General features: G+C 48.0%; 1 protein-coding gene across 3 annotated transcripts; it reads right to left on the bottom strand.

Annotated features, from left to right (window-relative positions):
• Positions 1–763: 763 nt before the first annotated feature.
• On the bottom strand, positions 764–16,632 carry DNAJA4 (DnaJ heat shock protein family (Hsp40) member A4). 3 transcript variants are annotated; one of them, XM_061180014.1, is made up of 8 exons: positions 16,386–16,632; positions 15,888–16,026; positions 10,648–10,828; positions 8,626–8,730; positions 7,496–7,723; positions 6,260–6,490; positions 2,836–2,936; positions 764–2,739 (listed from the first exon to the last, which is right to left on the bottom strand). In XM_061180014.1, exons 1-8 carry the CDS (start codon positions 16,454–16,456, stop codon positions 2,524–2,526), a joined length of 1,272 nt encoding a protein of 423 aa, XP_061035997.1. In that variant the 5' UTR covers positions 16,457–16,632; the 3' UTR covers positions 764–2,523. The 3 variants fall into 3 exon arrangements, with proteins under 3 accessions (XP_061035997.1, XP_061035999.1, XP_061035998.1); XM_061180016.1 differs by lacking the exons at positions 10,648–10,828; positions 16,386–16,632 and having other exon boundaries at positions 15,888–15,970; XM_061180015.1 differs by lacking the exons at positions 764–2,739; positions 2,836–2,936 and having other exon boundaries at positions 6,298–6,377.
• Positions 16,633–24,625: the final 7,993 nt, after the last annotated feature.

The following is a 24,625-nucleotide window of genomic DNA, read 5'->3' as shown; positions in this document are numbered from 1 at the left end:
GAAGGAAACAGGATATGTGACTGGGTGGGAACATTCTGTAGTCCTATCTGGGCATTCTTCTATTTGATAGATTAAAAAATGTCCCGTCACACTCTTTTTCACCCTATTAATTTTAGAGAAGCTGTAACTTGCTGGGTGGGTATTACTGCCTTAACAGTGTCTACAGGCTCAAACCTGTACTTACTCTGGTTGACCTCTTGCCTGGAGGTACGTGTACCTCAGTTTTCTCCTCAGCGGCCCACTTGAGACATGGTCTGCGTGTAATGGGAAAGGTGTAAGTAGCTAACCCTCGAAAGTTTGTTGCTTTTTACTGATCATAACTTCTATGATTCATGTCAGGTCCTGTGCTTTTCTTCCAAACTCCCCATAACCCTAAGAATCAAGCCCATGCTCTTTAGGTAGCCCCTCGCTTCTCTCTCCTGCCTCTTTGCCTTGTTCACCCTCCTGTAACCACATAGCCCTGGCCATTTCCTCTGCCTAGAATGTTTCTTCCTCAGACCTTTAGAGGTCTCACTGCTTTCAGGTAGCTGCTCAGGGGTCAGCTCCCAGTAGAGGCCTTCCCCTGGTCCCTTTCCCATTACTCTTTCTTCACTGCAGTCATCATTGCGTGACGTTTGTATTTATCCCCACCCCCCAAAATATAAGCTCCGTGAGAGTGGAAACTTCATTCCGTTATATCAACCAATATGAGGCAAACTGGCACTTAGCACTGGTCATTGGAGCGCGAGAAAATTAAAAAAAAACAAACAAAATCATCTGTCTCTCATACCAGCTCAATTTTAATTTTAAAGTGACAAATATACAGGTGGAATAAATTTTAAGCAACACCCTCCAAATTCTTTACATGACAAGGAGCTGAATGTAATTTTGCCTCATCATCAACTAGACAGTTTTCTAGCAATAATTTATTAGGAAGTCACAGCACAGAAACAGAACACCCTGGAGTTGTGGTCCATTTGTCAATTGATTTTCATACAGGCTTAGTTGGAAGAATAGGTTTTATGTCTTTCCTGACTGATGGTCAAAGTGGGACAGGTGGGCTCTTTCTATACTTATTTTGAGCAAATTATGCCCACCCACTAGCCAGCTGGAGCCTGGTCCATCCGCTGGACCTACCTGCCATGGGTCTCATCTACCCTTTGGCCCTCCTGGGGAGGTCCCTGGTCTGAGTCAAACTCTTAGATACTGTATAACCAATAAGGGTGGATCTGAAAAGTGGCCTCTGCTTTAACCCAGCAGCTTAGAAGGCAGGAGTTTTTCTTCATGACTGTCGTGGGAAGGAAAGGAGCAGTAATGGCTAAAGGTTGAGGTAACCCTAAATTTAAATTGTAGTCTACCTGCCAGGAGCTAATGAATAATATCCCTCCCAACAAGTTATCATTTACAGTGGTAGTCCAGACAGACTGCGATCCAGAGTAGAACTTCAGTTCTCACTAAAACAACATTATCCCTTGAGCAGGAAGCCCTTTGTGATATGGCTGTGCAAGGAGAGGAACCATCCTTTGGAAGGGAGTTCAATCTGGGAGAATGAGGTGGAAAACACTGAGATGTCCTCTGCCTTTCCAGACCCTCAAGTCATCCAGGATCACTGGTCAGACAGGGAAGCTGGCTGTGCCACGGGGCTGAACCACCAGCATCTCCCGTGGATTCCGTTGCACTGAGGCTGCTGCGGACATGGATGGTTTCGTTATCTTTACAAGTAAGCACTTTGGTGGGAGAGCACTGCAAAGGCTGTCAACAGAAAAACAACAAAAAACAAGGTGCGGGGGGCGCAGGCAAACAGTTTTATCAGCGTTTCATTTAAAACACTGGTTTGTCCTCACCGCAAGGCCTGGAAGGTTCAGGACGCTTCCAAGAGAGATGATCAGACACACTCACACCCCATTCCAAGCATTCAAGGGCACAGGACACAGGTAGGAACCAAGTTGGCCCTGCAGCCCACTCAGCGTGAACCAGGCACTGCAGCCAAGCCCAACCCACAGATGTGCTTTTATTCTTGAGGAGAAGCATCTAGAACCTAGATTCAGAAATGTCACATGAGCAGCCCTGAGATCATGCCCTCAGTAACTTTGCCATTATGAGGGAGGTGGGGAGGGAAAGAAACCGCAGAGCTAGACTTGGGCCAGGTCGCCCACTTCATGCCTGGAGGTTTGCTAGGGGGCTGAGTGCTGTTGTCTGGGCTGTGCTTTATTGGTGGAACTGAATTATGGCAAAGCCACTAGAAGCACAAAGTGTCAGTGCGGTCACTGGCATCTCAAAAATATCCTGAAAATGTAAATAAACAGATTCCATATGCAGACTAGAGTGATTTACACTTAAAACATTTAAATACAAACCGATAACTTACGTTACAACCAAAAGAAAAACAAAAGAAAAACCAAAAAGGCACTCAGCAGTTGAGAATGCTGAACACATACACAGGACACCCCAAACACGAGGCCATTAAAGCGATGCCATTTTCATTGTGCCAACTTTACATTCATCATGTGCTAGTCCGGCCGGGCCACGCTGCGCCGGGCCGCATCATGCCGTCTGGCACTGCACTCCGGCCCGGGGCCCGTCGTCATCCTCCTCGTAGGCCTCCCTGTGCTGGCGCCAGTTCTGCTCATTGGGATTGAACTCCTTCAGCTCCACCTGATCCATGTCATCTGTAATCCTGACTTTCTGTCGAGGAGGGAGCAGAGCTTCCAGCTGCGGAAGCTTGTCTTGAGACAGCCAGTGTTTTTCAGGAAAAGTAACCTGTAAAGGGTGAGGTGGGAAAGAGCAGTTGTTTCTTCCCTCCCCAATTAAGGCATTTAATTATATGTCCCATGAGAATAAAACACATGCACTTACTAAAAACTGTATGATCAGCGTCCCTTTCTCCAGGGGTGCTTTGTAGATTGGCATTCCTTCGTTAGGCACACATTTCAGGTCCCCGTGCTTTACCACCTCACCTGCCGCAGAGAAGGTTTACTTATGAAACAGGAAGATGGAGGGCAGCCTGGAGAGGTCAGTCCCCCTGTTGGGAGAGCCTGGGGCAGACACTATCACCCCCACAGCAGCAGGCAAAGGCAGGGGTCATGGGGCATCTGACTAAAAAGCTGGTCCCGACCAGAATGATGCCTGTCAGAGGAACCGGCTGGGTGAGGGGGATGAGAGGGAGGGGGGTGGGAGTGGAACCCTCTGTGACCCACGCACTGGGCTCCTGCAGTGTATCCAAGGAGGAGCGGGCTGAAGCCTCCATCATAAGGTTGGTTTAAAAAAGTGAACTGGGAATCAACACTCAGTCTGGGTAAACAGGGCTGATAGCTGTCAGCCTGCCTCTTGCGTCAGGCTGTCACTGCAACCTTCCCATGAGTGGGAGGGGAGTCTGCTCCTCACAGACTCCAGCAGAGCTTGGAGCAGGAATGGCCTCAAAGAGTCCAGCCAGATCCCACCTGGCAGGAGAGCCAGCCTTCTGGGTGGGGGGCTCACAAGATGGCTCCGGCCACAGGCAGTCTCCATGAGCTGGTGGGCTGGAGCTGGTCTGGCTTGCACTTGCTGGATCTTACATTCTACACTTTTTCAAAAGGCATCATGGGAGTTTAGTCCCCCCAGAGCTCTTGGTTCGCCCCCAAATCTAAAAATATCATTTCCTTCCAAACATGAAAAGAAAAGGGATAAAAGGGTCTCTTTAAAAAGTATGCTCTTCAGCTCAGTAATGAAAATGGACAAAGAAAGAAATGTTCAGAAAAAATAGTTGGGGGGAGCCCAAACACTCATTTATTCAGTGTCGTCCCACTCCCCTGGATGAACTCTCTCAAGAGGAAATCTTTTAAAGTATCTCATGGGAGTTTTTAAAAGAAAGGGTGTGGCGGACTCTCTCCTTGGGGGTCATTCAGTGCAGGGCTGGGACTCACATGTGGCCCTCAGAGCTGCTGACTGCAGGAGGAGCCCATTAGCTAAACGGCCCCAGGCTGCTGGGCTTGTTATGGCCTTTGTTTTGTTTTTAAGAGCTTTTCTGTCTCTTTGTTCCTGTCAGGTGTCACACTTCTTGTTGCTCTCAGCACAACTCCTCGGGCTTCTGCTTCTAACTCACTGGGGGGCAGGGAAACCGTGGGACCAAGCGTGGACAACCACGTGTAAGAGAAGGAAAGAGATGGTGAGTCAGCTCTTCCGTGAGGTACATATCTGCCTTCAGTCAGGGGGATCACACCCTGGTGAAGCTCTTAAGGCACTTTTTTCTTTAATCTCCTGACTCTCAGCCATGCTCAAGACAGCCTAAAGGCCTCTGGCGAGGAAGGCACTTCAGTAGCAGAAGAGAGAAGAAGAAATGAAGGAAAGAGAGATAAGCCAAAACAAGAAAAGAAGAGGTGAAAGAAAAGGACTCAAAAAAAGATAAATGAGCAAAAAGAAAAAGCACAAGAGAAAGCTCCAGCAGAAGGTTTTCTGGACACCCTGCCCTTCCTTATAACTAAGCAAGGAAATGGGTTTCTCGGGGTTTACGACGTCCTTCCCTCTGGGGCTCACTTCCTGTCTTGCGTCCTTGGCTCCCAGTTTCCCTGTGGCTGGGATCAGCTGGGAGGCAGCAAGGAACACTGGGCTCCAATCCCATGGCAGGGGCCCCTGCTCCAGGGAGCTCGGCCAAGGACGAGCTTTCGCAAAGAAGTTACACAGCACCCCAAAGATGCTGCCCAGCTCATGCTCCCCGAAGGGCTGGAATCAGGTCTGAGACAACGTTAGGGGGTCTTGGACATGATACCAGGGGTCTTGGGCACACACGCACTCACAGCCTGTGGCCTAGGGCTTTGTGTGAACTATGATCCCCAAACTTTCCTACAGAAGTGAGGGGAGGAATTGGGTACCTTGGGAGGCTTACAGAATGGAATCTAAAGGAAGGTGCTGTATTTAAAATTTTCATGCATATTTTCATTATACTGCAGTGCTTTTCCCTAATCCTTAAGTATATCTATACACAAACACAGAAATGAAAAATCAAACAGGGTAAAATTTTAATAATAAGCAAATCATATATGCGTGGTCTTCATACTGTTTTTATTTTTACAACTTTTTGTTAGTTTGAAATTGTTTCCAAATAAAAAGTAAAAAACAAAAGCAAAAAAACCCAAAACAAACCTCTGATCAAGACTTGGATATATAATTCCATTTCACTTATACCCAGAAAAGAGGAAACAGAAAAAGCCAAAGAGGAAAGTGGCAGAGAAAGAGAACAGGCCAGAAAGGGGAGGAGAGAAATGGACACAGAGGCAGGAAAGCCCTGGATGGAGGCTGGGGAGGCAAGGTGGCTCACTCCACTGGACTTCAGGGTCTTAATTACACTGCCCTCGGACAGCGTTACTGGCTGGTTACCTCCCACACCAGCTCTGAGCCTACCCCTCTAGCCTAAACCTCAGATACCCACAGAAGTCACTCCCTAACCCTGTGGCCAGGGAGGGGACCAGAGCGGCACTGCTCACGGCCAGTGATGGGGTCACGGATGTCTGGGTGGCTCAGCCACCACCGCACCTGTCCAGACATTCTTTGACATGGACAACTGACCTGAAGTGCTATTCGGAGGCAGCTTCAAGTTGAGGGCCCCAGCCTGGCCTCTCTCCCTTCTCCAATTTGCCTGGCCTCCTCACAGCCCCTTCCAGGCAGGTGCTCTGGGGCCCACATGGACTCAACTGCAGTGAACACTAGCCCTCCTGGGAGCTGGGAGCCTGGCATCTACACACATGCTGGCAGGCTGAGCTCTCAGGCCTTTGAGAACACTTTGGGTCCAGAGGCAGCTCCCTCAAGCTCCTGTGCCTGTGTGCAGATGGGCAGTTCTCTAGAAGCCGCCAAGGATAAGCTGGCAGACGATGTCTTTTTTTTTCAGGAAAATTCTATTTTAAAATGTCTCTCACATGTAATCGACAACACAGAGGCTAGAGAAACATGGATGAATCAGCACAGATCACCATTTGATAGAAAAACACCACCTATTATCAGCTGTGTTTTATTATACAAAAGTTAATTTTTTAAAAAATTTAAGTTAAATTGGCAGGTTCCAGGTAGAAGTTTAGATCCCCAAGATTCCTGTTTTGAGGCTCTTTCCCCAAAACTGAATTTTTTTCGTGGAAACTATAAAAGAAATTCATAAAATTCTCCAAAGTCCCTAGTGATGACTTTAGAGAAAATCAAGTCACACTAACTTGTGCAACAGAAGTCAGCCTTGAATGTGAAACCAGGCTAAGCTGCCAGCATCACTATGCCAAACATACAGAAGAACTACAACGAAACACATTTGAAACTTTACCTGATTTGGATGTAATAATAAGGACTCGATCATCCAGTGTTTTTATCATCTTCTTGAAGCCACAAAGGGCTTCAGAAAGCTGAATTTTCATTTTCATGATCAAGTCATGGCCTCGTCTCTGAAAGACACTATGATCCTTCTGATCAAGCACAATTATGACATCACCAGGCTCCAGCTCAGGCTCCTGATCTCCTTCTCCATGAAACAGTATCTTTTGCCCATCTTTCATACCTATGAAACATCATCCCTTTCTGATTAGCCATTTCTTTTAAAAACCGTACTTCTGACAAAGCTTTTGAAGAAGGCTCACAGAGAGCCCTTTGGGGGTTCTTTATTCATCAAACCTCCCAACCTCGTGCAGGCCTGGGGCTGGGATTACCACTGACCAAGAGGCCTCACTCCCCTCGGCATAACGAGGGTCCTCAGCCAAGCTTGCAGCAGGGAGAGTGGGAAACGAGGCCGCCACATTGCAAGTTCACCGCGCAGCCCCCGCCCTCCTGGCCGTGCGATGCCACAGCTGACAGTGCACTGTGAGCAGGTCACCGCCTGCTTCTTGACGCACAAGCAGCACTGGGCTCTGGGGGCCTTCTGATAAGTCTCTGTGCACACAGGCAGTGTCAAGTCCCTCAACATGTGTGCTGGTTGGGTGTTGATTTGTGTACTTTGGTCTCTCACCTAAATACATTTGCTGGGTTAGGAAGCCACAGAATGATCAGGGGGAACAACTAAGAGGGAAAAAGACCCTAAAATGATGGCCCCAGGCAAAATGAACAGCAGGAGGAAGGTGCTAGATTTGGGAGAATCTGCTGCAACAGAGGGGAAATGTGTGGAGAAAAGGGACATCCAGCTACGAAGACTTAGATAAGCTTTTACGGCCAATAAGCGACAAAAGCCATTAGGAATAACACTCCCAGTGACTCTAAAGTAATGGTTTGAGAAGGGCAAGAGAGGGCAATTAACCAAAATCAAGGTTAAGTGACTTCCAGGGCATTGGAAAACCTTACAAAGAGGTTTTGTAAGCAAGAAAACTTTGGCAGGTGACACGGATGGAAATAAAGCCAGGGAGGGTCCATGGAAGATGCCCTGGGAATTGGAAGAACGGACGGCACACTCTAACGGCATTTAAATACCAGTTGTGCTGTGTCTCATTTCCCGGATACCTAACGCTTGTGCCCCACATTCAGCACCTGAGATGCATGTCCACCAGCGTGGGGCGCCAGTGCTGCGCAGCCTCACCTTTCTCCACGTGCACCTCGATACTCTTTTTCTCTCGGATGACCTTGGCACCACTGCAGCTTTCACAGCGGTCCTTGGGGTTGATGCGCTCGCCCTGGCCCTTGCACTCGATGCACACGGTCTGGATCTGCTGCACCATGCCCGGCCCAATCTGCTGGATGTGAATCTGCATCCCTCGCCCCTTGCACACTGGGCACTTCTCCACAGATCCCTTCTTCCCACCAACGCCTGTGGGGAGACAGGAACAAGGCTGTGCTCCTCCCTTAGAAGCATCTCTGCTGGGTGCCACCACAGAAGGATAATGAGCCACGAAATTGGACACTGGGGTTTGAATTCTGACTATTTACAATCATGAAAAGCCATGTGGAAGAGTCTGGATGATTCTAGCCAAGCAGACAATATCCAGATGTTAACATGTAAGCACAAACATTTGTGGTTTTGGCTATACCAAGACAAATTCATTGCTTTAACTTCACCAAATGTGTTTTCTTCCACCCCAGGGTGGAAGAACACCCATGCCTACGTGTGACCAGTGGAGACTGGAGAAAACAGCCCTGTCCACAAGGGTGGCTACCCAGCCCAGCCACTTCTCTGTGGGACAGTGTGTGACCAAGTCACCAGATCTGACTTTTCTTGAAAAATCAGATTTTTAAAAATTACGTTAATTACATTTACATTTAAATCAATGACAGCAAACTATGGCCAGCTGCCTGGTTTTGTAAATAAAGCTTTATTGGAAGACAGGTATGTCATCTGCTTGTTTACTGTCTATGGCTCCTTTTGCAATAAGAGTTGAATAGTTACGGCAGGGACTGCATGGCTCACGAAGCCCAGAAGTACCTATCATCTGGCCCTTTCCAGCAAAAGTCTGCTGACCCCTAGGTTGGGTGAACCATTCTTGATTTTTATATTTTTAAAATAATTGTCAACATACTAAATAAATGTGCAGTCCAAATAAAAAATGTACAGGGCCAAATGAAATGGATTTGGCCCTCAGGCTACCTGTTTGCAATCTCTGACCTTCACATTTAAAAAGATAAATTATTTTTCTCTGAATTGTAAAACAGTAAGAATTGTTTCCAGATCTAAGGGACCAGAACTATGAGACTCATTCAGAAATTAATTCTTACCTTCACATTTCTCACAAATTACATTTTTCTCAAGAGCCAATTTCTTTGTGACTCCATTATATAAATCTTCAAGAGTTACAGACAACTGATGTACAACATTCTTGCCTTACCGAGGGAAAAACAAAGACCAATTAGTAATACTGTATTAAATATACCACTGTATTAAATACTACCCATATGACCTTTAGTTGTATGAAGTCTCAAAGTGTGCCTGTGTCATTCATTCCGTTCCCTGTGGGAAGCAATGCTTGCTTCTGTTACATCTGGCCCATCCTTCTGGCCCTTTGCCAGTATGAGAACTAATACCCTTTCTAGCTATGAGCTAATTATTCAATCATTTATAGATGTCAACAAAGACTTTCATCTTTATTTTCTAAAACAAATCTGAGAATGAGAGATCAATGAGGAAACCCAAGGCAATGTTAACCAATGAGATTGGTTAACTAGGTTCTCCCCATGAAAGGAGCCCTTTCCTTATAGATGATGCACGAAGTCAGTCTCTGGACCTTTAACTGAAACTCTTCCTTGAACATAACGTCCTTTACTTTTTGAGCCCTTCTATGTCTTGTGGCCAAGTGGGAACTCTTTCATCTGTGGAAATCTTGTCTGTGCATCCAGGACAGTGGGCCTTTCATCTTCAGGGTGGGAGTCTGTCTGCTCTGGCACCATGCCAGCCTGTCAGGACCCACAGCATCAGGTCCCTCTCTGCTGCCCATAGGGCTCTTGAGATCACTGAGACGCTGTCCTTGTTTATTGGCTGTCAACTTTGAGAGATGACTTAATTAAGGGCGTGAAGTTGTTCATCTCAAGACAGTGAGAGAGCTAGGCAAGAAGATACCCAAGGTTTTAATCACATCCACACTGTCAATTATATGAGCAGGCAACATACCCAGAAAACAGGGTAAGGATTTTTCCCTAATAAACACTTTGTGATTTTCAGCACACTGTATTCACAGAATTGACAGCCAAGCTTTTCAAAGCTCAAAGTCAATTATAATGTGGGAACAAGTACAGCCTTATTTATCCAGGGGCCTCTTGTTGACCTCAAACCACCCTTCTTAAACCTCAATGCAGAGCTTATTTTGATTTCGCCCAGGATTTTAATAAGCTTGGTTATCTATCTGGTTTTGACGTCGAAAGCAGAGTATCAACCGTAAGCAGGACAGGGGAAGGGGGCTATTAGAGACCACTGGTAACAGAGGTGACAGTCCAGAGCCTGGCAGGAGGTAAGAGGTAGAAAAATTAGGAAGAACAAACCCAGAACTCAAAAACAGGGGCCTGGGGCCATTTCACCAAGAGCTAAGTCCCTCAATTCACCTCTGGGGACGAAGCTGCTAGTCCTAATGCATTCTGAAGAGAGGCAAAGTAGCTTCTTTTACAAAGACGTTCAAACATCAAGGGGTAAATTTTGTTACCTAGAAAATCTCCTGAGCAGGCTGAGAAAATGAGGCCACACTGCACATGGCAGAGCACCAGCCAGAAATAGAGCCCGCGGGCCCTGGCCCAGGCATGGGAAGAAGCGTGCATGAGGGGAGAAGAGCACTCTCAGCAGAGGTATCACTAATAACCACAGGAGGTGCCATTTACGTCCCTTAGGAACATAAATGGAACCTGACCCCAACAAAAGAGAAAAAGAGGGCAAGATGAACTTGAACTTCCTCCTTTCTCCTCACCGCCATTTGCTCTTTTTGGGGGGTGGGGGGAGGGCGCACCATTTGCAGGATCTTAGTTCCCTGACCAGGGACTGAACACAGGCCCCAGCAGTGAAAGCACCGAGTCCTAACCCCTGGATCACCAGGGAATTCCCCATTTGCTCCTTTATATGTGGTGTTGGGAAGGTGTCAGGCAATTAATTGCTAAATGCACTAAGAGATTCCAGGTAGACTAAACAAGCGATGAACTAAAGCTAATGATCCCCAAACATGACAACTACACCCTTTTAAGGCATGATCCGTCCTGATTCCAGCAACACGTACAATTTGGAAACTATAAAACTTGCTTAACGTCTTTCAAAGCAGTTACCTCTTCTCTCTCTAGCCATCCGTCCTCCGCCACCAAAGAACATGTCAAAGATGTCCATGGGGGAAGAGAAGCTGGGGCTGCCTGTGCCTCCTTCCTTAATTGCCTGTTCGCCGCCCTGGTCATAAATGTCCCTTTTCTTTGGATCTGAAAGCACTTCATATGCCTGGGATATGAGCTTAAACTTCAAAAGAAAAAAAGAGAGATTAAAAAGAGAAGGTTTGAGTTGTTCATGAAGCAAACCCACCACATAAGTGCAATGACAGAGGGATTCTACACCCAACCCCCCAAACTAGCAGGTCTATATGTTATCTGAAACCTGACTTTTCCATTTAATCCCTTTGTAGAGTGGGATACATAGGGCAAACATTACTAAGGGATGAGAGGCAGGGCCACTGCAGAGAATAAGGATGCAGAGCAGTAAGAAGGAGTTTCTTCCCCCTCAGGCTGCACCAGACAGGAAGAAGTAGAGTGGAGCTAAGATGTAGTGAGACCAGGCCAGGGCTTAACCTACAACTGGATAAAGCCCATGAGGGCTGCTTTCCAGCTCAGGAGGGCTGCTTTCCTAGGTTACTAGCATAAAATTCAACTACAGACATCCTGTGAGCATCCATCCGCATGCAGGCTGCAGACACTGTGCGCAAATCTGTCCTGATCTCCCCGCCAAAGTCCTGCCCCTCCCATAGTCTCCCCCATAGCTCACTTATTGGCAATTCCAAAACCTCATTTCCTCTCCCTCACAGCTCATCTGTCAACAAATCCTTCTGGTGCTACCTTCAAATGTCTATCTCCAGTACCCTAAGTTAGAACATCCCATGTGTCACATGCCTGCCAAAAATGTATCCTGGAATCCAACTGTAAGAAAAGAATCAGAAAACCCAAATAGAAGTATATTCTGCAAAACTAAAAGACAGGAAAACTAAATGCAGTGTGTGACCCTGGATTGGATCCTGGACTGGATCTTGCACTGGGGAAAAAATTGCTACAAAGGACATTGGAACAACTGGAAAAATGGGAATTTTTTCCTCAATGTTAAACTTCTTAAATTTGATAAACGTACTGTGGTTATGTACAAGGATGTTGTTTTCCCAAGGATAAACATTTAGGGCTGAAAGGTTATGATGTATGCAACTTACTCTCAAAAGCTTTAGCAAATAATAATAATATATAGGGAAAGCAAATGTGATGACCTATTTATAATCAGTGAAGGTAGGTGAAAGAAAGGCAGGTGTTCGTTGTACCACTCTCACCTTTTCTGCAGATACATGGAAGTTTTTAACATAAAATCAAAACACTATATAAAATATCCAAAATCCATCCCTTCTCACCACTACCACCACCACGCCCGCCCTGGCGGAGGACACCCTCTTTGGCCTGGATAGCCCAGTAACCTCCTCACTGGACTCCCATCTTCCGCCTTCACCTCAGCTTTCAGTCTGTTCTCCGCACAGCAGCCAGAACTTGCCAGCTAATCACGTCAGTCCTCTGCCCCAAGCCCTCCAAGGGGCCCTGCTCACTTGGAGTAAAAGCCAGTTCTTATTCTGGTCTACAAGCCCAAAATGACACCTTTGCCTCCAGCTCCCCGCAATTCTGCTCCGGCGCCGTTGGCCTCCTTGCTGTTCCCCAAAACCAGGGCACTTACTGCTGGGATGGTGTCCCCACTGCAGTGTCAGCTCCATGAGGACAGGTAGTTAAGTCAGCTTTGTCCACTGCCATATCCCCAAACCTAGAACACTGTCTGGCATGTAGAAGGTACCTGGTAAATACTTGTTATATGAATGGCTCAATTCTGGGAATTGAGAAATGAATAAGTGAGATAGGGTCTTCACCCTCCAGGGGAATGGTTTAGGAAGAAAAAAAAAAAAATACAGAACATACAGAAAAAAAAAAGTGCTTTGAATATACAAATATGGAAACTGACAGACACTAGGTTTTCTCTTGTACTACAGATCCCTGATAGAGATCTAATAAGTAGCTAATAAATAATAAATGATAGCTAATAAATAATAGCTAACAACTGGGTAATTTAAAAAACTGTCTTAGAGACATCAGAATCATACTCAAGGTAGTTAGGTTTTTTGGTACGTTGATTCTCCCACCATTTCTGTAAAGAAGTAGGTATCGTTCACCACTACTCCTTTCCACAGAAGGAAAATAAGGTGTAGGGATTAGGTGCCCAGTAAGGAAGATCCGAAAGCAACCAGGCCAGGCTGCCCCCAGGGAGTCTCTGGGCCCGTCTGTACTAGGTAAACATGCTTCAAGAGAATGTCCACTAGAAACACTCTGGATAGTTGAAAGACTCTTGCACTTAACAGAATGGATGATTAATCTAAAAAGGAAAAGGAATGCCCTGTCACTTGGGGCATTCAACCAGAGGCCAGACCTCACAAAGGGGCGGGGCTCCCACTACCCTGGGGGCAGGGGTGGGTCTCAGCACTCCAGAGTCTAATTCAGTCCCTGCCTGACCCCCACCCATCTCACAGTTGGAGACTAGTACTCTGACCAGCTCACCTTTCAGACTGTAATAATTTGCCACAGTTCCTTTAATAAGATTATTAAGCATCTGGAAAAGTGGCTTTGGAGACTATGTAGCAACTGGGAAAAGTATTTAAAGTATTCAGTGGTGAGGAAAAAAAACCCTATGTGCCAGGATGACCATGTACAATCACCCTGGAGAAAGCCTGGAAAGAAACACAGGGACAGCAGTTAGGGTGATGTGTACTTGGTGGGTTTTCCTCAGTATTCTGAAATTTTCTGCACTGTTATGCTCTCTTTTATGATTTTTTAACTTAAAAATCTATTATTCAAACTAAAAGTTACAGTAAAATTGGCCAAAAGACCAAACTCATCTCAAAAGCTGGCTGGGGTTAATAGCCAAGAATATACCCCCATCACGGCCCCTGAAAGGGACTCACTTACTGACTCGCTGCCCGTGTGTCTTTCAGAAAACCAGCTGCAGAAAAGTAGAGACTCTATACAGAACACCTGACAACAAACACCAGCCACCCAATGCTTAGCAACACAGGACAACAGGCCACAAAACAAAGACCAACACCCCAATAGCCTTTTCAGTTGCCCTGGAGCAAGGGGGAACGGACTGGCTCAGTCTGTTTTTGAAGAGACATTAATACAGTGACAAACTTGGGGGGAAAAAATAAAAAGGTTCCACCTATGAACAGATACAGTGGACAAGAACTACACACAAACTTGCACAAAAAAGAAAAGGCCTACACAGTGCGCCCAGCACACAGCAGGACTAAACAGGAGGTATCTGGTGAGTGAATGAATGCATGAGTCCTCTCTAGGGAACTTTACAGCAGTTTCTATAAACTGTGTCCCCAGTCTCCTCAACCCGTTTCGTTTCTAGGGAATACAGGTAGCAAACAAGGAATCATAATTAAATTAGGATGAGGACTAGGCCAGTGGTTCAGCCTATGGTCAGAGGCTGGAAGAAGTTTTAGCTGAGAATTAAAGGGTTTTATCCCCTTCATGGAAGGTGGGAAGGGAAAAGTATTCCTGGAACATCACAGAACCCCCCACCTCTAAGCTGAAAGGGACCCCGCCAGACACTTCAAGTGACACTAATTCAGTATCTGGCTATAAATAAATATTAGTTTAAAACAAATCAACCACCTCTGCTCAGGCAGGTATATGCAGGGCAACACCTCCAGAAATGTAGTACAGGTTAAGTCCAATTTAGAAAAAGCTTCAGAACACCAAGAGCAGACTCACTCCAATGGCACACAGCCATGACTTACTCTTGGAGAGTGCCATGAGATCTGACCTGAACCAGGGTCAGAAGGCTTTCCCACGTGCCGCCTCTGAAACGTGAAATTAGAAGCCTGGGTGCGCTCTCCTTAAAGGCTACTCTCAGAAACAGCCTACAATGAATTTAGGGAGCACATCTATGAATCACCAACGCTACGTAGAAAGCCAGTGACTTTAAAAGCTACAGTAAGCCACCTAAATATAGATGAGAAAGAACACGAGTAACAGACAAATGGTCTTCCAGAAAAGCATTTTAAACTTGTGACAGCGACACTCGGCACCTGTGGCTAAATATAAATATCCTATCACTGTTGCCACCCAGCCAACCTTCTTTAGGCAGGTTTCTCCAGCTTGGAAAAGCTAACACAGACAGGTATTTTGATACTACAGTCGTTTCCACGAGTCTAAATGCTAGACAGGTAATCTATGGCTTCAAAAGTGGCCCAGGTGTCTGCTATCAGCTACCACAAAGCCCCACCTCCCAAAAGCCATCTAGGATATCCCAAGTTTTATAAGAAAATGGCAAGAAGTCAAAGGAGGAATGGGAAGGCCAACAAGCTTTCCCAAGGATCAATGCCTGATCTTTCTAATCACCTATTCTGGTGGGTAATGAGCTTCCTTGGGCATAAAAAGCTGGTTGACTCTTTTCCTGTGAACAGGATCAAAAAGTTTAATTTAGGCCTCTAAGATGCAGAGCATTTTTCAGCCTATTATTATTGGTACTTAGGATCCACTGCGGGTCATTTGTCACAGAAAACCTGTAATGTTCATATAAAATGATGTGTCAGGTTAAAGATCTCCATGTCCCTGTTTAATAAAGAAAAGGTGATTATTCAATGTCTGACAACCTTGATCAGGCAGGAGACAGGCACACAAAACAAATCCAGTCGGCCATTCTCAAGAAGGACACCGGGTTTGTCCAAGATACTAACTCAGATTAAAGAAACTCACCTCTAGGGCTTATGCATCAACAGGGAATATCAGCACAAAAATAATTCAACCCCGGTCGTCCCCAGCAAGTACACAACTTCTTCTGGTCGCGTGTGCCTCAGTTTCCCGGCTTGCTGGCTGCCTTTCCGACAGGAATGCCCGCAAACCCTAGGTGAACTGGGCCCCCACGTTTCAGTCCCGGCCCTCCCCGGCGTTCGGAGGGGCCCTTGTGGAGCGAAGGGAGGAATGAATGGGCTGCGCAGGGGCTCACGAGGAGTCCCGGCGCCTCGGGCCCCGGCACCAGCCCCGATGCCCAGCCCGGCGAGGCTGGGGCTCGGCGAAGCGCCCTCCAACTGACCGCGCCGCGCCCCCTCCGCCTCGGACCACCCCCGGCCCCGGCCCGGCCCCGCGGCGTGGTGCGCGGCACCTGACGACCGCCTCTCCAACAAACGCGGCTCGGGTTCCCAGCCGCCTTCAATAATTCACAGCCCCCGAGCTCCGGGCTGAATAATTGACGGCTGGCCCCGCGCGAGCCCGGCCCGCACCTTCTCGCCCTCATCCGGGTTCTTGTCCGGGTGGTACTTGAGCGCCAGCTTCCGATAGGCCTTCTTGATCTCCTCCGGGGAGGCGCTGGGCTTCACCCCCAGGATGTCATAGTACTGGGTCTCCTTCACCATCTTTCCTCTGCGGAGCGGGGCGGGCAGGACGGTCAGCGCGCCCCCGCCGCCCGCCCGCGCGTCACGGTCACGGCCGCCGCCGCCGCCGCCGCCGCCGCCGCCGCTGGCCGCCGCCCCCCGGGGCTCTCTCCCGCCTGTGCCCGACTACCCTCTTCTCCCGGCACCGCCGCACTCGAGCCGCCGGCTCCTCCGCGGCGGGTTTTATTCGGCGCCGGCGGAAGGTTCCACAAGGAGACAGTGACGCCACAAAGGCCCAGAACCTTCGCGGAGGTTCCGGCGGCGCCTGGAGCTGACGGGCTGGGGCGCTGCGGCGGGTTAGCGGCCCGGACCCCCGACGCCCCGGCCCGGCGCCACCCCCCGGCTCACCCGGTCGCCTGTTCCTCCGGCCTGCCGTCTGAGTCCCCGGAACTCCAGTTCTGACCGCCGCCCCGGGCCATGTTGCGGGGCTTGGAAGACGGCTTCGGAGTGGAGGGCGCCTTCCGACGGCCGCCCCGCCGCCCCGGGGCCGGCCCTTTTCCCTTGCGTGGGTCCGTGGGTCCGGCTGGCTCAAAGATCGGGTGGCCTGGAGGGCAGCGTTGGCGGGAACCCTACTGGGAGGGCTGCGCCCCGCCGTCCCCACCCGGCCTCTCCCTGGGGGTGTGGCCGCCCTCTGTTTGGTCATGTCCGGGATGCGCCCTGAGGCATGCCTCGGATTGTTGCGTTTCTGAGGGGTTTGGAGTGGGTAGGGGCCCTCTACCGTGCTGGGGTCGCATTTCCCGAGGCCATTTCCTGAAGCTGCTGGCGCCCCCCGGGGCATCTTCAAGGCTGAGGTGAGCCTAAGCCCTTCCAGATACGTACAGTGGTACTTTGCTGGCCTCAGCTGTGGACGGTGGTCTCTCAACTGCGCACAACTGGGAACCCTTGACGTCCCCCAGATGTGGGGAGTGACGCCCGTTAGATGTGAGCAGCGACGTCCCCCAGGTCTCCCAAAGGTGGGCAGTGCCCCCTCCCCTCCGAACCACCAAGGTTGGACCAGGCTCGTGGTGCAATGGGCGTGGGGGTGGGGTGGGCGAGCGGTTCTGGAGACTGCAGCAGGACCCTCACTGCCTGGTACAGTAACAGGTCCCTGACTTCCTTCGGCTGTGCCCAGCTCCCAGTAAGTAGGTGCCTGGTAGCAAGGATCACCACCCGCTGCAGGAACGTGGGCGTGGAAAGCAGCACTATCAGAGAACTGCAGGCCTTCTTGCTCCGGCCCAGCCTTGACTTCTGCCGATGGTACACTGTCGGAGGGTTGGCCACTACTCACCTGTCTGGGATCCCTTGGCCTCATTTTGGGTCCTGTGGCTGAGGCAAGTACTATCCCCTCCTCCACGTGTTCAGTGGGGGTGAGAAATGACTTTTAACTTGCAAGAGAAATTAAGCTGCTCATTTCTGTTCTTGGAGACATTGCTTTTTCCCTCTCAATTAGACCTCTGAAGAGCAGTAACCTTTGGCAGAGAACTCAGAGCTGGAGGTCCACAAACTTGATTCCATCCCCAGATGTTATTAACTATATGAGCCTTAGCCTCTCTGAGCTTGTTTCCTCATCAGCAGGACATGGTCATTGCCGCCTGCCTGCCTGCCTGCCTTCCTCACAGGGCTCTTGCAAGGATCACATGGGATGATCACTGTGAAGGCTTCTAGCACACAGTGATCATCCAAATCTCAAACCTGGCTGTTCATAGGGATCACCTGGGAGCTTCTAAAAATCCCAGTGTCCAGGCTGCACCCCAGACCAATTGCATCAGAACTTCTGGGGGTGGAACCCAAGCATCAGTAATTTTAAAGCTCCCCAGGTGATTCCACTGAGCAGCCAGAGCTGAGAACCACTGCCCTGCACCACACATTTATCCAGACTCAATAGTCTGGACCAGTGACACTGGCAGGAAGGGCATTTGTAGGTGGTCAGAGCCTATAGGCATAGAATGGGCCTATGAACTCTGGAACCAGTGAGACCTAGGTTCCAGTTGCTACCTCTGGCTGCCTGACCTTGGGCAGGTGATTTAACCTTTCTGAGCCTTAGATTCCTCAACCTTTTTATGGGGATAATATTAAGAGTATCTACCTCATAAGCTCCTGAAGCACCTGGCACATAGTCTCATCACACGATGATGCATAATGTTCTTTTCACTTTTATCTAAGCTGAAGAAGCTGACAAAGATTCTCTCCTTTATGAAACTCTAGCCAGGCTCCTCTGAGCCCTCTTCTCAACTAGGCCTCAACCTTGGCCTGTAAAGACTTGAACAACCACTAGCATAGTTTCTAATAGCTCAAGGCTGCCTCCCTAAGATGACTCTAACACTGCCCCCTTTAAAGTGCCTGCCTGAGAAAAGGCTGCCAAAAATTCTTACTGTTTGTTCCAGCCAACACCTGAGGACACCTGAGGACACCTGAGGACAGAGCCTCTGTCTCCCAGTCTCTGTGAGAAAGTAGAATTCTAACTTCAATAATACCAGCTAGCAGACACCACTGGCCTAGTTGCATTTACACTTGACCTTTGGTAAGTTTTCATTTCTCTCATTCTACTGAGCCCCCAGGTGCCTCCCTCCCTTCTTCATTTTCACTTTAAAATACCCAGCTATTTCTGTTCAAATTAAAGTTGAGTTCAGTTCATGCTGGTCTCTCTTCCCTATTGCAATAGTTACTACTGATTAAAATCTCTCTTTACCACTTCAGCCAGCATCCAGATTTGTTTACGTTTGACAAAGCCTCTGATGTTCTAGGACATTGTTTCCTCGAATTATGCATGGGAAGATTTGAGGCTGTGCACAGACATTTCTTACTTTATCAGTTATGTGTTTATTTTAATGGTTCACTTTTTCTTTATTGCAGCCTTTATTGCAAGTGACATTGGTTTTCGAGTCACAGAAGGCAAGGTAAAGTTTCCTTTTTATTTAGGTTAAAAAAAGTAGATGGGGACTTCCCTGGATCCAGTGGTTAAGACTTCACCTTCATTGGAAGGCAGGGGGTGCGGGTTTGATCCCTGGTCGGGGAGCTAAGATCCACATGCCTCGCAGCCAAAAAACCAAAACTAAAACAGAAGCAAAAAACTAAAAATAGAATTACCATATGACCCAGCAATCCCACTAGTGGGCATATACCCAGAGAAAACCATAATTCAAAAAGACACATGTGGGGCTTCCCTGGTTGTGCAGTGGTTAAGAATCTGCCTGCCAATGCAGGGGACACGGGTTCGAGCCCTGGTCTGGGAAGATCCCACATGCCGCGGAGCAACTAAGCCTGTGCGCTGCAACTACTGAGCCTGTGCTCTAGAGCCCGCGAGCCACAACTACTGAGCCCATGTGCCACAACTACTGAAGCCTGTGCGCCTAGAGCCCGTGCTCTGCAACAAGACAAGCCACAGCAATGAGAAGCCTGCACACTGCAACGAAGAGTAGCCCCCGCTTACCACAACTAGAGAAAGCCCGTGTGCAGCAACGAAGACCCAACGCAGCCAAAAAAAAAAAAAAAAAAAAAGACACATGCACCCCAATGTGCATTGCAGCACTATTTACAATAGCCAGGTCATGGAAGCAACCTAAATGCCCATCGACAGACGAATGGATAAAGAAGATGTGGTACACATATACAATGGAGTATTACTCAGCCATAAAAAGGAACGAAATTGGGTCATTTGTAGAGACGTGGATGGATCTAGAGACTGTCATACAGAGTGAAGTAAGTCAGAAAGAGAAAAATATCGTTTATTAATGTATATGTGTGGAATCTAGAAAAATGGTACAGATGAACCGGTTTGCAAGGCAGAAATAGCGACACAGATGTAGTGAACAAACATATGGACACCAAGGGGGGAAAGTTGGGGGGTGGGAGTGGGATGAACTGGGAGATTGGGGTTGACATATATACACTAATACGTATAAAATAGATAACTAGTAAGAACCTGCTGTATAAAAAATAAAAACAAACGAACAAAAGGTATGTGTATAGGAACTTACCTGGTGGCGCAGTGGTTAAGAATCCACCTGCCAACCAGGCCGCAGCACAGCCGGGGCTGCTGCTCGCAGTAATCACTATTGATTGAAAGCTTTATTTAGCCTTCATCTGCACCCTCCTAGTGGATAAGGTTTTGCCACATTTTACTAGTGAGGTTGAGAGATGTATCATTTGTTTGTTGTTCTGTCCCCTCCCCCAGTATTAAACTGTGAAATTTGTGATTTGTTTAAACTCTGGGTGAATCATAGCTTAGTTTGCATGTCCAGCTAATTTGTTTCTATACATTTGTTTGATTCTCTTTCTCCTTCTCTCAGGGCTTTTACAAATATATATATATGGATCGTCTGAAAAGTTTTTTGAGGTGCACGTTTCTCTCTTTTGTTTTTCTCTTCGATTTATGGACACGATGCTGAGATTCAATCACTACATGAAACTCCCGGCTGTGAAAACAAAACAAAAAACCCAAAGGGCTGTTTTTTCCACCAGCCCTGGGGAAGCTATGTGACGGTCGGATGCCAGTTTCAGAAAGTTTCACCATTCTTTCCACCCTATGTTCCTCTCTTTCCTCCAGAAGGAAGTTGATCCTAGTGATTTCAGCCCATGCATTAAACAGGAAACAATAATAAATGTGTAGAATTCATATTTTTCTAAAGGGAACTTAAAAACTGCTGCTACGTTATGTACAAAACTGGTTTATACCACATGAACACAGAATCACAAGTTTGGTTTTGGTACTTTTCGTTCCTCTTTGTGTTCAGTTGTATAGTACTTCCAAGTTCACAATGAGAAGAAAAGCTGTTCTGTATCAAACCATCTAAGCAATAAATGTTATATTCTAAAGATGGAAAAAAAAAAAAAATCCTCCTGCCAATGCAGGGGACGCAGGTTTGAGCCCTGGTCTGGGAAGATTCCACATGCCGCATAGCAGCTAAGCCCACGTGCCACAACTACTGAGCCCATGTGCCACAACTACTGAAGCCCGTGCGCCTAGAACCCGTGCTCTGCAACAAAAGAAGCCACTGCAATGAGAAGCCCACGCACCGCAACGAAGAGTAGCCCCCGCTTGCCGCAACTAGAGAAAGCCCGTGCGCATCAACGAAGACCCAATGCAGCCAAAAATAAAATAAAATAAATAAATTTTAAAAAATAAGTAGATAAATATGTAAGGTAAGCAATATAAGTATATGATACTACAGGTGACACAGGATAAAGCAAAAATGACGGTACTTGGGAATTAGGGAAATGCTGATCCAATTCCACACCCCCTCACTTTACAGCTGAGGAGACTTATACACAAAGAGGCAAAATTAAATCACAGATTGGGCATTTTCCCTGACTCCCAGTACCAAACTCCCCGTGTGACCCTGGGTGGAAGGAGAGTCAAAGCAAGCACAGAAATAGCTGTTGCAAAGGCAGCCTGGGACAGGTTCTCCATGGAGTCTACTGAAGAGGGAGAGCCGCCTGTGATTGGGGAAGGGGTCTGGAAGGACTTCCAGGGGGAAGGTATGTGCCATAAACGAGGCAGTGAGAGCTACCTGGGGCAGAGGTGGGAGGGAGGGGGGTCCTGCTTGAAGGGACAGCAGAATAAAGGCAGAGAGCACAGTGCTGGCATGGATGAAGGCTCTGAATTGGGAGAGAAGTGGAGATAGGTACAGGAGAGCCCGGAATGCCTCAGGGAGGAGTTTGTTCCTCCTCTCATGGCCCCTGGGAGCCACTGAAGGTCTCAGAGCAGGAGCAGCCTTCTGGGAGGAATAACCAGTAGCTGTCACCAGGGGCTGGGAGAGGTCTGAGCTGGACGTGCAGATGTGAGAGCCCCTTCCAAAGAGGGGCCAAGGGGTTGACAGGCTGGCCTAGAGGGAGAGTGTAGAGAGAGGAAGAAGGTAGCAAGGAGAAGCTATGGGGAACATCTGCCTTTAGGAAGTGGGAGGAGGAAGAACAGCCATCCGAGAGGCAAGAGAAGCAGGAATGTGGAGAGGAGCCCAAACCATGAGAGGCTAGGGTGGTGAAAGGAGCAGAGGGCCAGTGTCCAGGCGGCACCCAGGCCAGGAACGGTGGAGCTGGTGCTTGCGGGGTGCAGGGGGGTGTCACAGGGTTTCTCCAATGGGAGGATGTTAATTTGTTGGCCCCTAAAATAGCAGTTGTCACTCCAGGCCACTGTTTGACTATCCCTAAGGACTTCTGCTTGGAGAGGCCCTGCCTCTCACTGGCTGTGCGACTTTGGGCAAATTACCTCTCCCTGAACCTCAATTCCCACCTCTGTAAAATAGGGATAAGAGCACGGACTTCGTGGGCGTGTTGTAAAGATTAATGGGGACAGTATTAACCTGTGCCTGGCAGAGAGCCAGGGCTCTCAAGACGGAATTTCTTGGTTGCACCACCGCAGATGGTCGGTGTGCACGTGCTGTGTGCTGGCTCTGTGCTGGGCACTGGCAGTACAGTGCTGCATGCAGGCCGAGTCTGCCCTGGAGGAGCGCACAGTCTGGCCAGGCTTGAGCACCTGAATCTCGGCACTCTGGGGAACCCCCAGCGTGGGCCCATTTTGCCAGCACTCCAGCCGCTGGAGTTTTTCCAAGAACTTGTATTGAAATAGTTATCCACAGCCACCTTGCTTTGACAAAACCCAAGGTTCTGTGATGTTTCTGTGGGTGAGGGCATGGTCTCTGAGAGCCCGCTTCCCCCCTGGAACTCAGCCCTCACCCAGAGCGGCTGCCCCCAGAGGTCGGGGGTGCCTCTCATTGGGGGAGAAAGAACTAAGAAAGTGAGGGAGTGGTCATCCTGCTGCATATTTGTACTTTACAGACAACGTTCCCATCAGGGCACCCCTCTCATGAAGTCACAGAGTCCAGAGACAGGACATGCATCCATCCTTTCAGCATGTCAGGAAAGCACCTTCTGCATCCCAGCACGGTGGGAGGCTTGGGAGCACATCTGGGAACAGACAGAGGCTACACGGGCCAGCGGGGAAATAAACCTCTAACTCCTCATTTTGATGAGAGCCACGAAGGAAGGGTATTCATTCTCTTGAGTTCTGGGTGGTCAGGGAGGTCGTGTGTGTGTGTGTGTGTGTGTGTGTGTGTGTGTGTGTGTGTGTGGTGTGATGTTCACGTTGAGACCTAGAGGTTGAGAAGGAGGCTTCTCTGCAGGGCCTGCAGTGGAGTTCCAGGCACAGGCAACAGCACAGGTGAAGGCCCTGATACGTGTTAAGACCTTGACCTCTTCAAAGAACCAGTGTTTCTGGAACAGAGATGGAGTGGGGTGTGGACCACTGGGCAGAGTTGGATTCTAAGAGTTGAAGCCCCCAAAGGGCTTTAAGTGGTGCACTTTAAGAAATTGTTGTATATTTATTCAATAATATTTATTGTTTTCCTTTATTTCAGCAAAATCGCTACATTGTCATCAACAGCCTCATTGCATACTTTGTGTTCTGTTTTCAGTAATGCGAGATGACAAAACATTTCTTGAGTCATTGTGGCTCTTAGTTTTAATTTGGAGACACTTTGCTCTTCTGAGGCAGAGCAAAATTCTCAAAGCAACACTTAGATTCAGAAGTGAATCATGAATTTTATGCATCATGCTCAAACATTGCAATGGGGTCACATAAGATAAGAGTTCCTGTAGAAATATTACAAATATTTTAATTTCATCATATAATTGTTATCAGTTCTTTAAAACAGCTTTTTTGAGGTATAATTGACATACAATGACTTGCTCATAATGAAGTGTACCATTTGATACAGTTTGATATATGTATATACCTGTGAAACTATCACCTTAAGGTCGCAAACATCCATCACTCCTCACCCTCATGAGAGAGTGTACATTTAAAAGATGACCTGCCCCACCTTGCCCTGGTCAGCTGCTGAGCTGGGCCCAGAAGCCTATTCTGCTGTCTCCTAATTTGGTTCTTTCCAGGAAATAAACCCATCAGCACCCTTGGGTGTGATGCTGGCTCTGCCACTCCCTAGCTGTGTGACCTTGGCCAAGGGTTACTTAACTTGGCTGCCTCAGTTTGTCATCTATGAAAGAGTACCTACCTCATAGGGCTGTGAGGCATATATAAAATTATATATATGATTATACGCACACACACACGTATATATAAATTACCCAGTAAAAAGCTCTTAGGACAGTACTCGGCACAACGTGCAATAAATGTTGGCTGTTGTTATTTGATGCAAAGAGCTCTGTAAATGCATTTGCCTAGAAGTATCACATTGGGAAATACAAAAAGCCCAGTGGGATGGAAGGCTGAAATCTCTCTCCCTTCTCCAGGAGAACTGAGCTGAGACACTCGCCTTAATGACGCCACTGTTATAGGATGCCCTGTGTGTCTAGTTAATGCCATACTTATTTAATAGTTTCTTCAGATCTGTCCATGTCCCTGACTGGTCCTGTCTCATATTAAGTATGGTTCTTAGCAAATTACAGACTATCCCAGCCCAGGAGGGAGGAGTTGGCGTCCCCCTTAGACACTCAGGCTGCCATCAATTCCTCTCTCTCTCCTTCCCCGTCACCGGAGGCTCTGGCTACTCCTCAGGAAATTCTCCCAGATCTGCCCTCTGCCTTAAGACAAGCCCTCATCCTCCTTGCCTAGCCCCCTCTAATCACTCTCCTTCAATGCCAGCTACTTATGC

This window comes from Eubalaena glacialis, chromosome 2, assembly GCF_028564815.1.
Source record: "Eubalaena glacialis isolate mEubGla1 chromosome 2, mEubGla1.1.hap2.+ XY, whole genome shotgun sequence".
Lineage (NCBI taxonomy): Eukaryota > Metazoa > Chordata > Mammalia > Artiodactyla > Balaenidae > Eubalaena > Eubalaena glacialis.
Note: the sequence above shows the minus strand (reverse complement) of the source record. Positions and strands in the feature narration are given on the sequence as shown.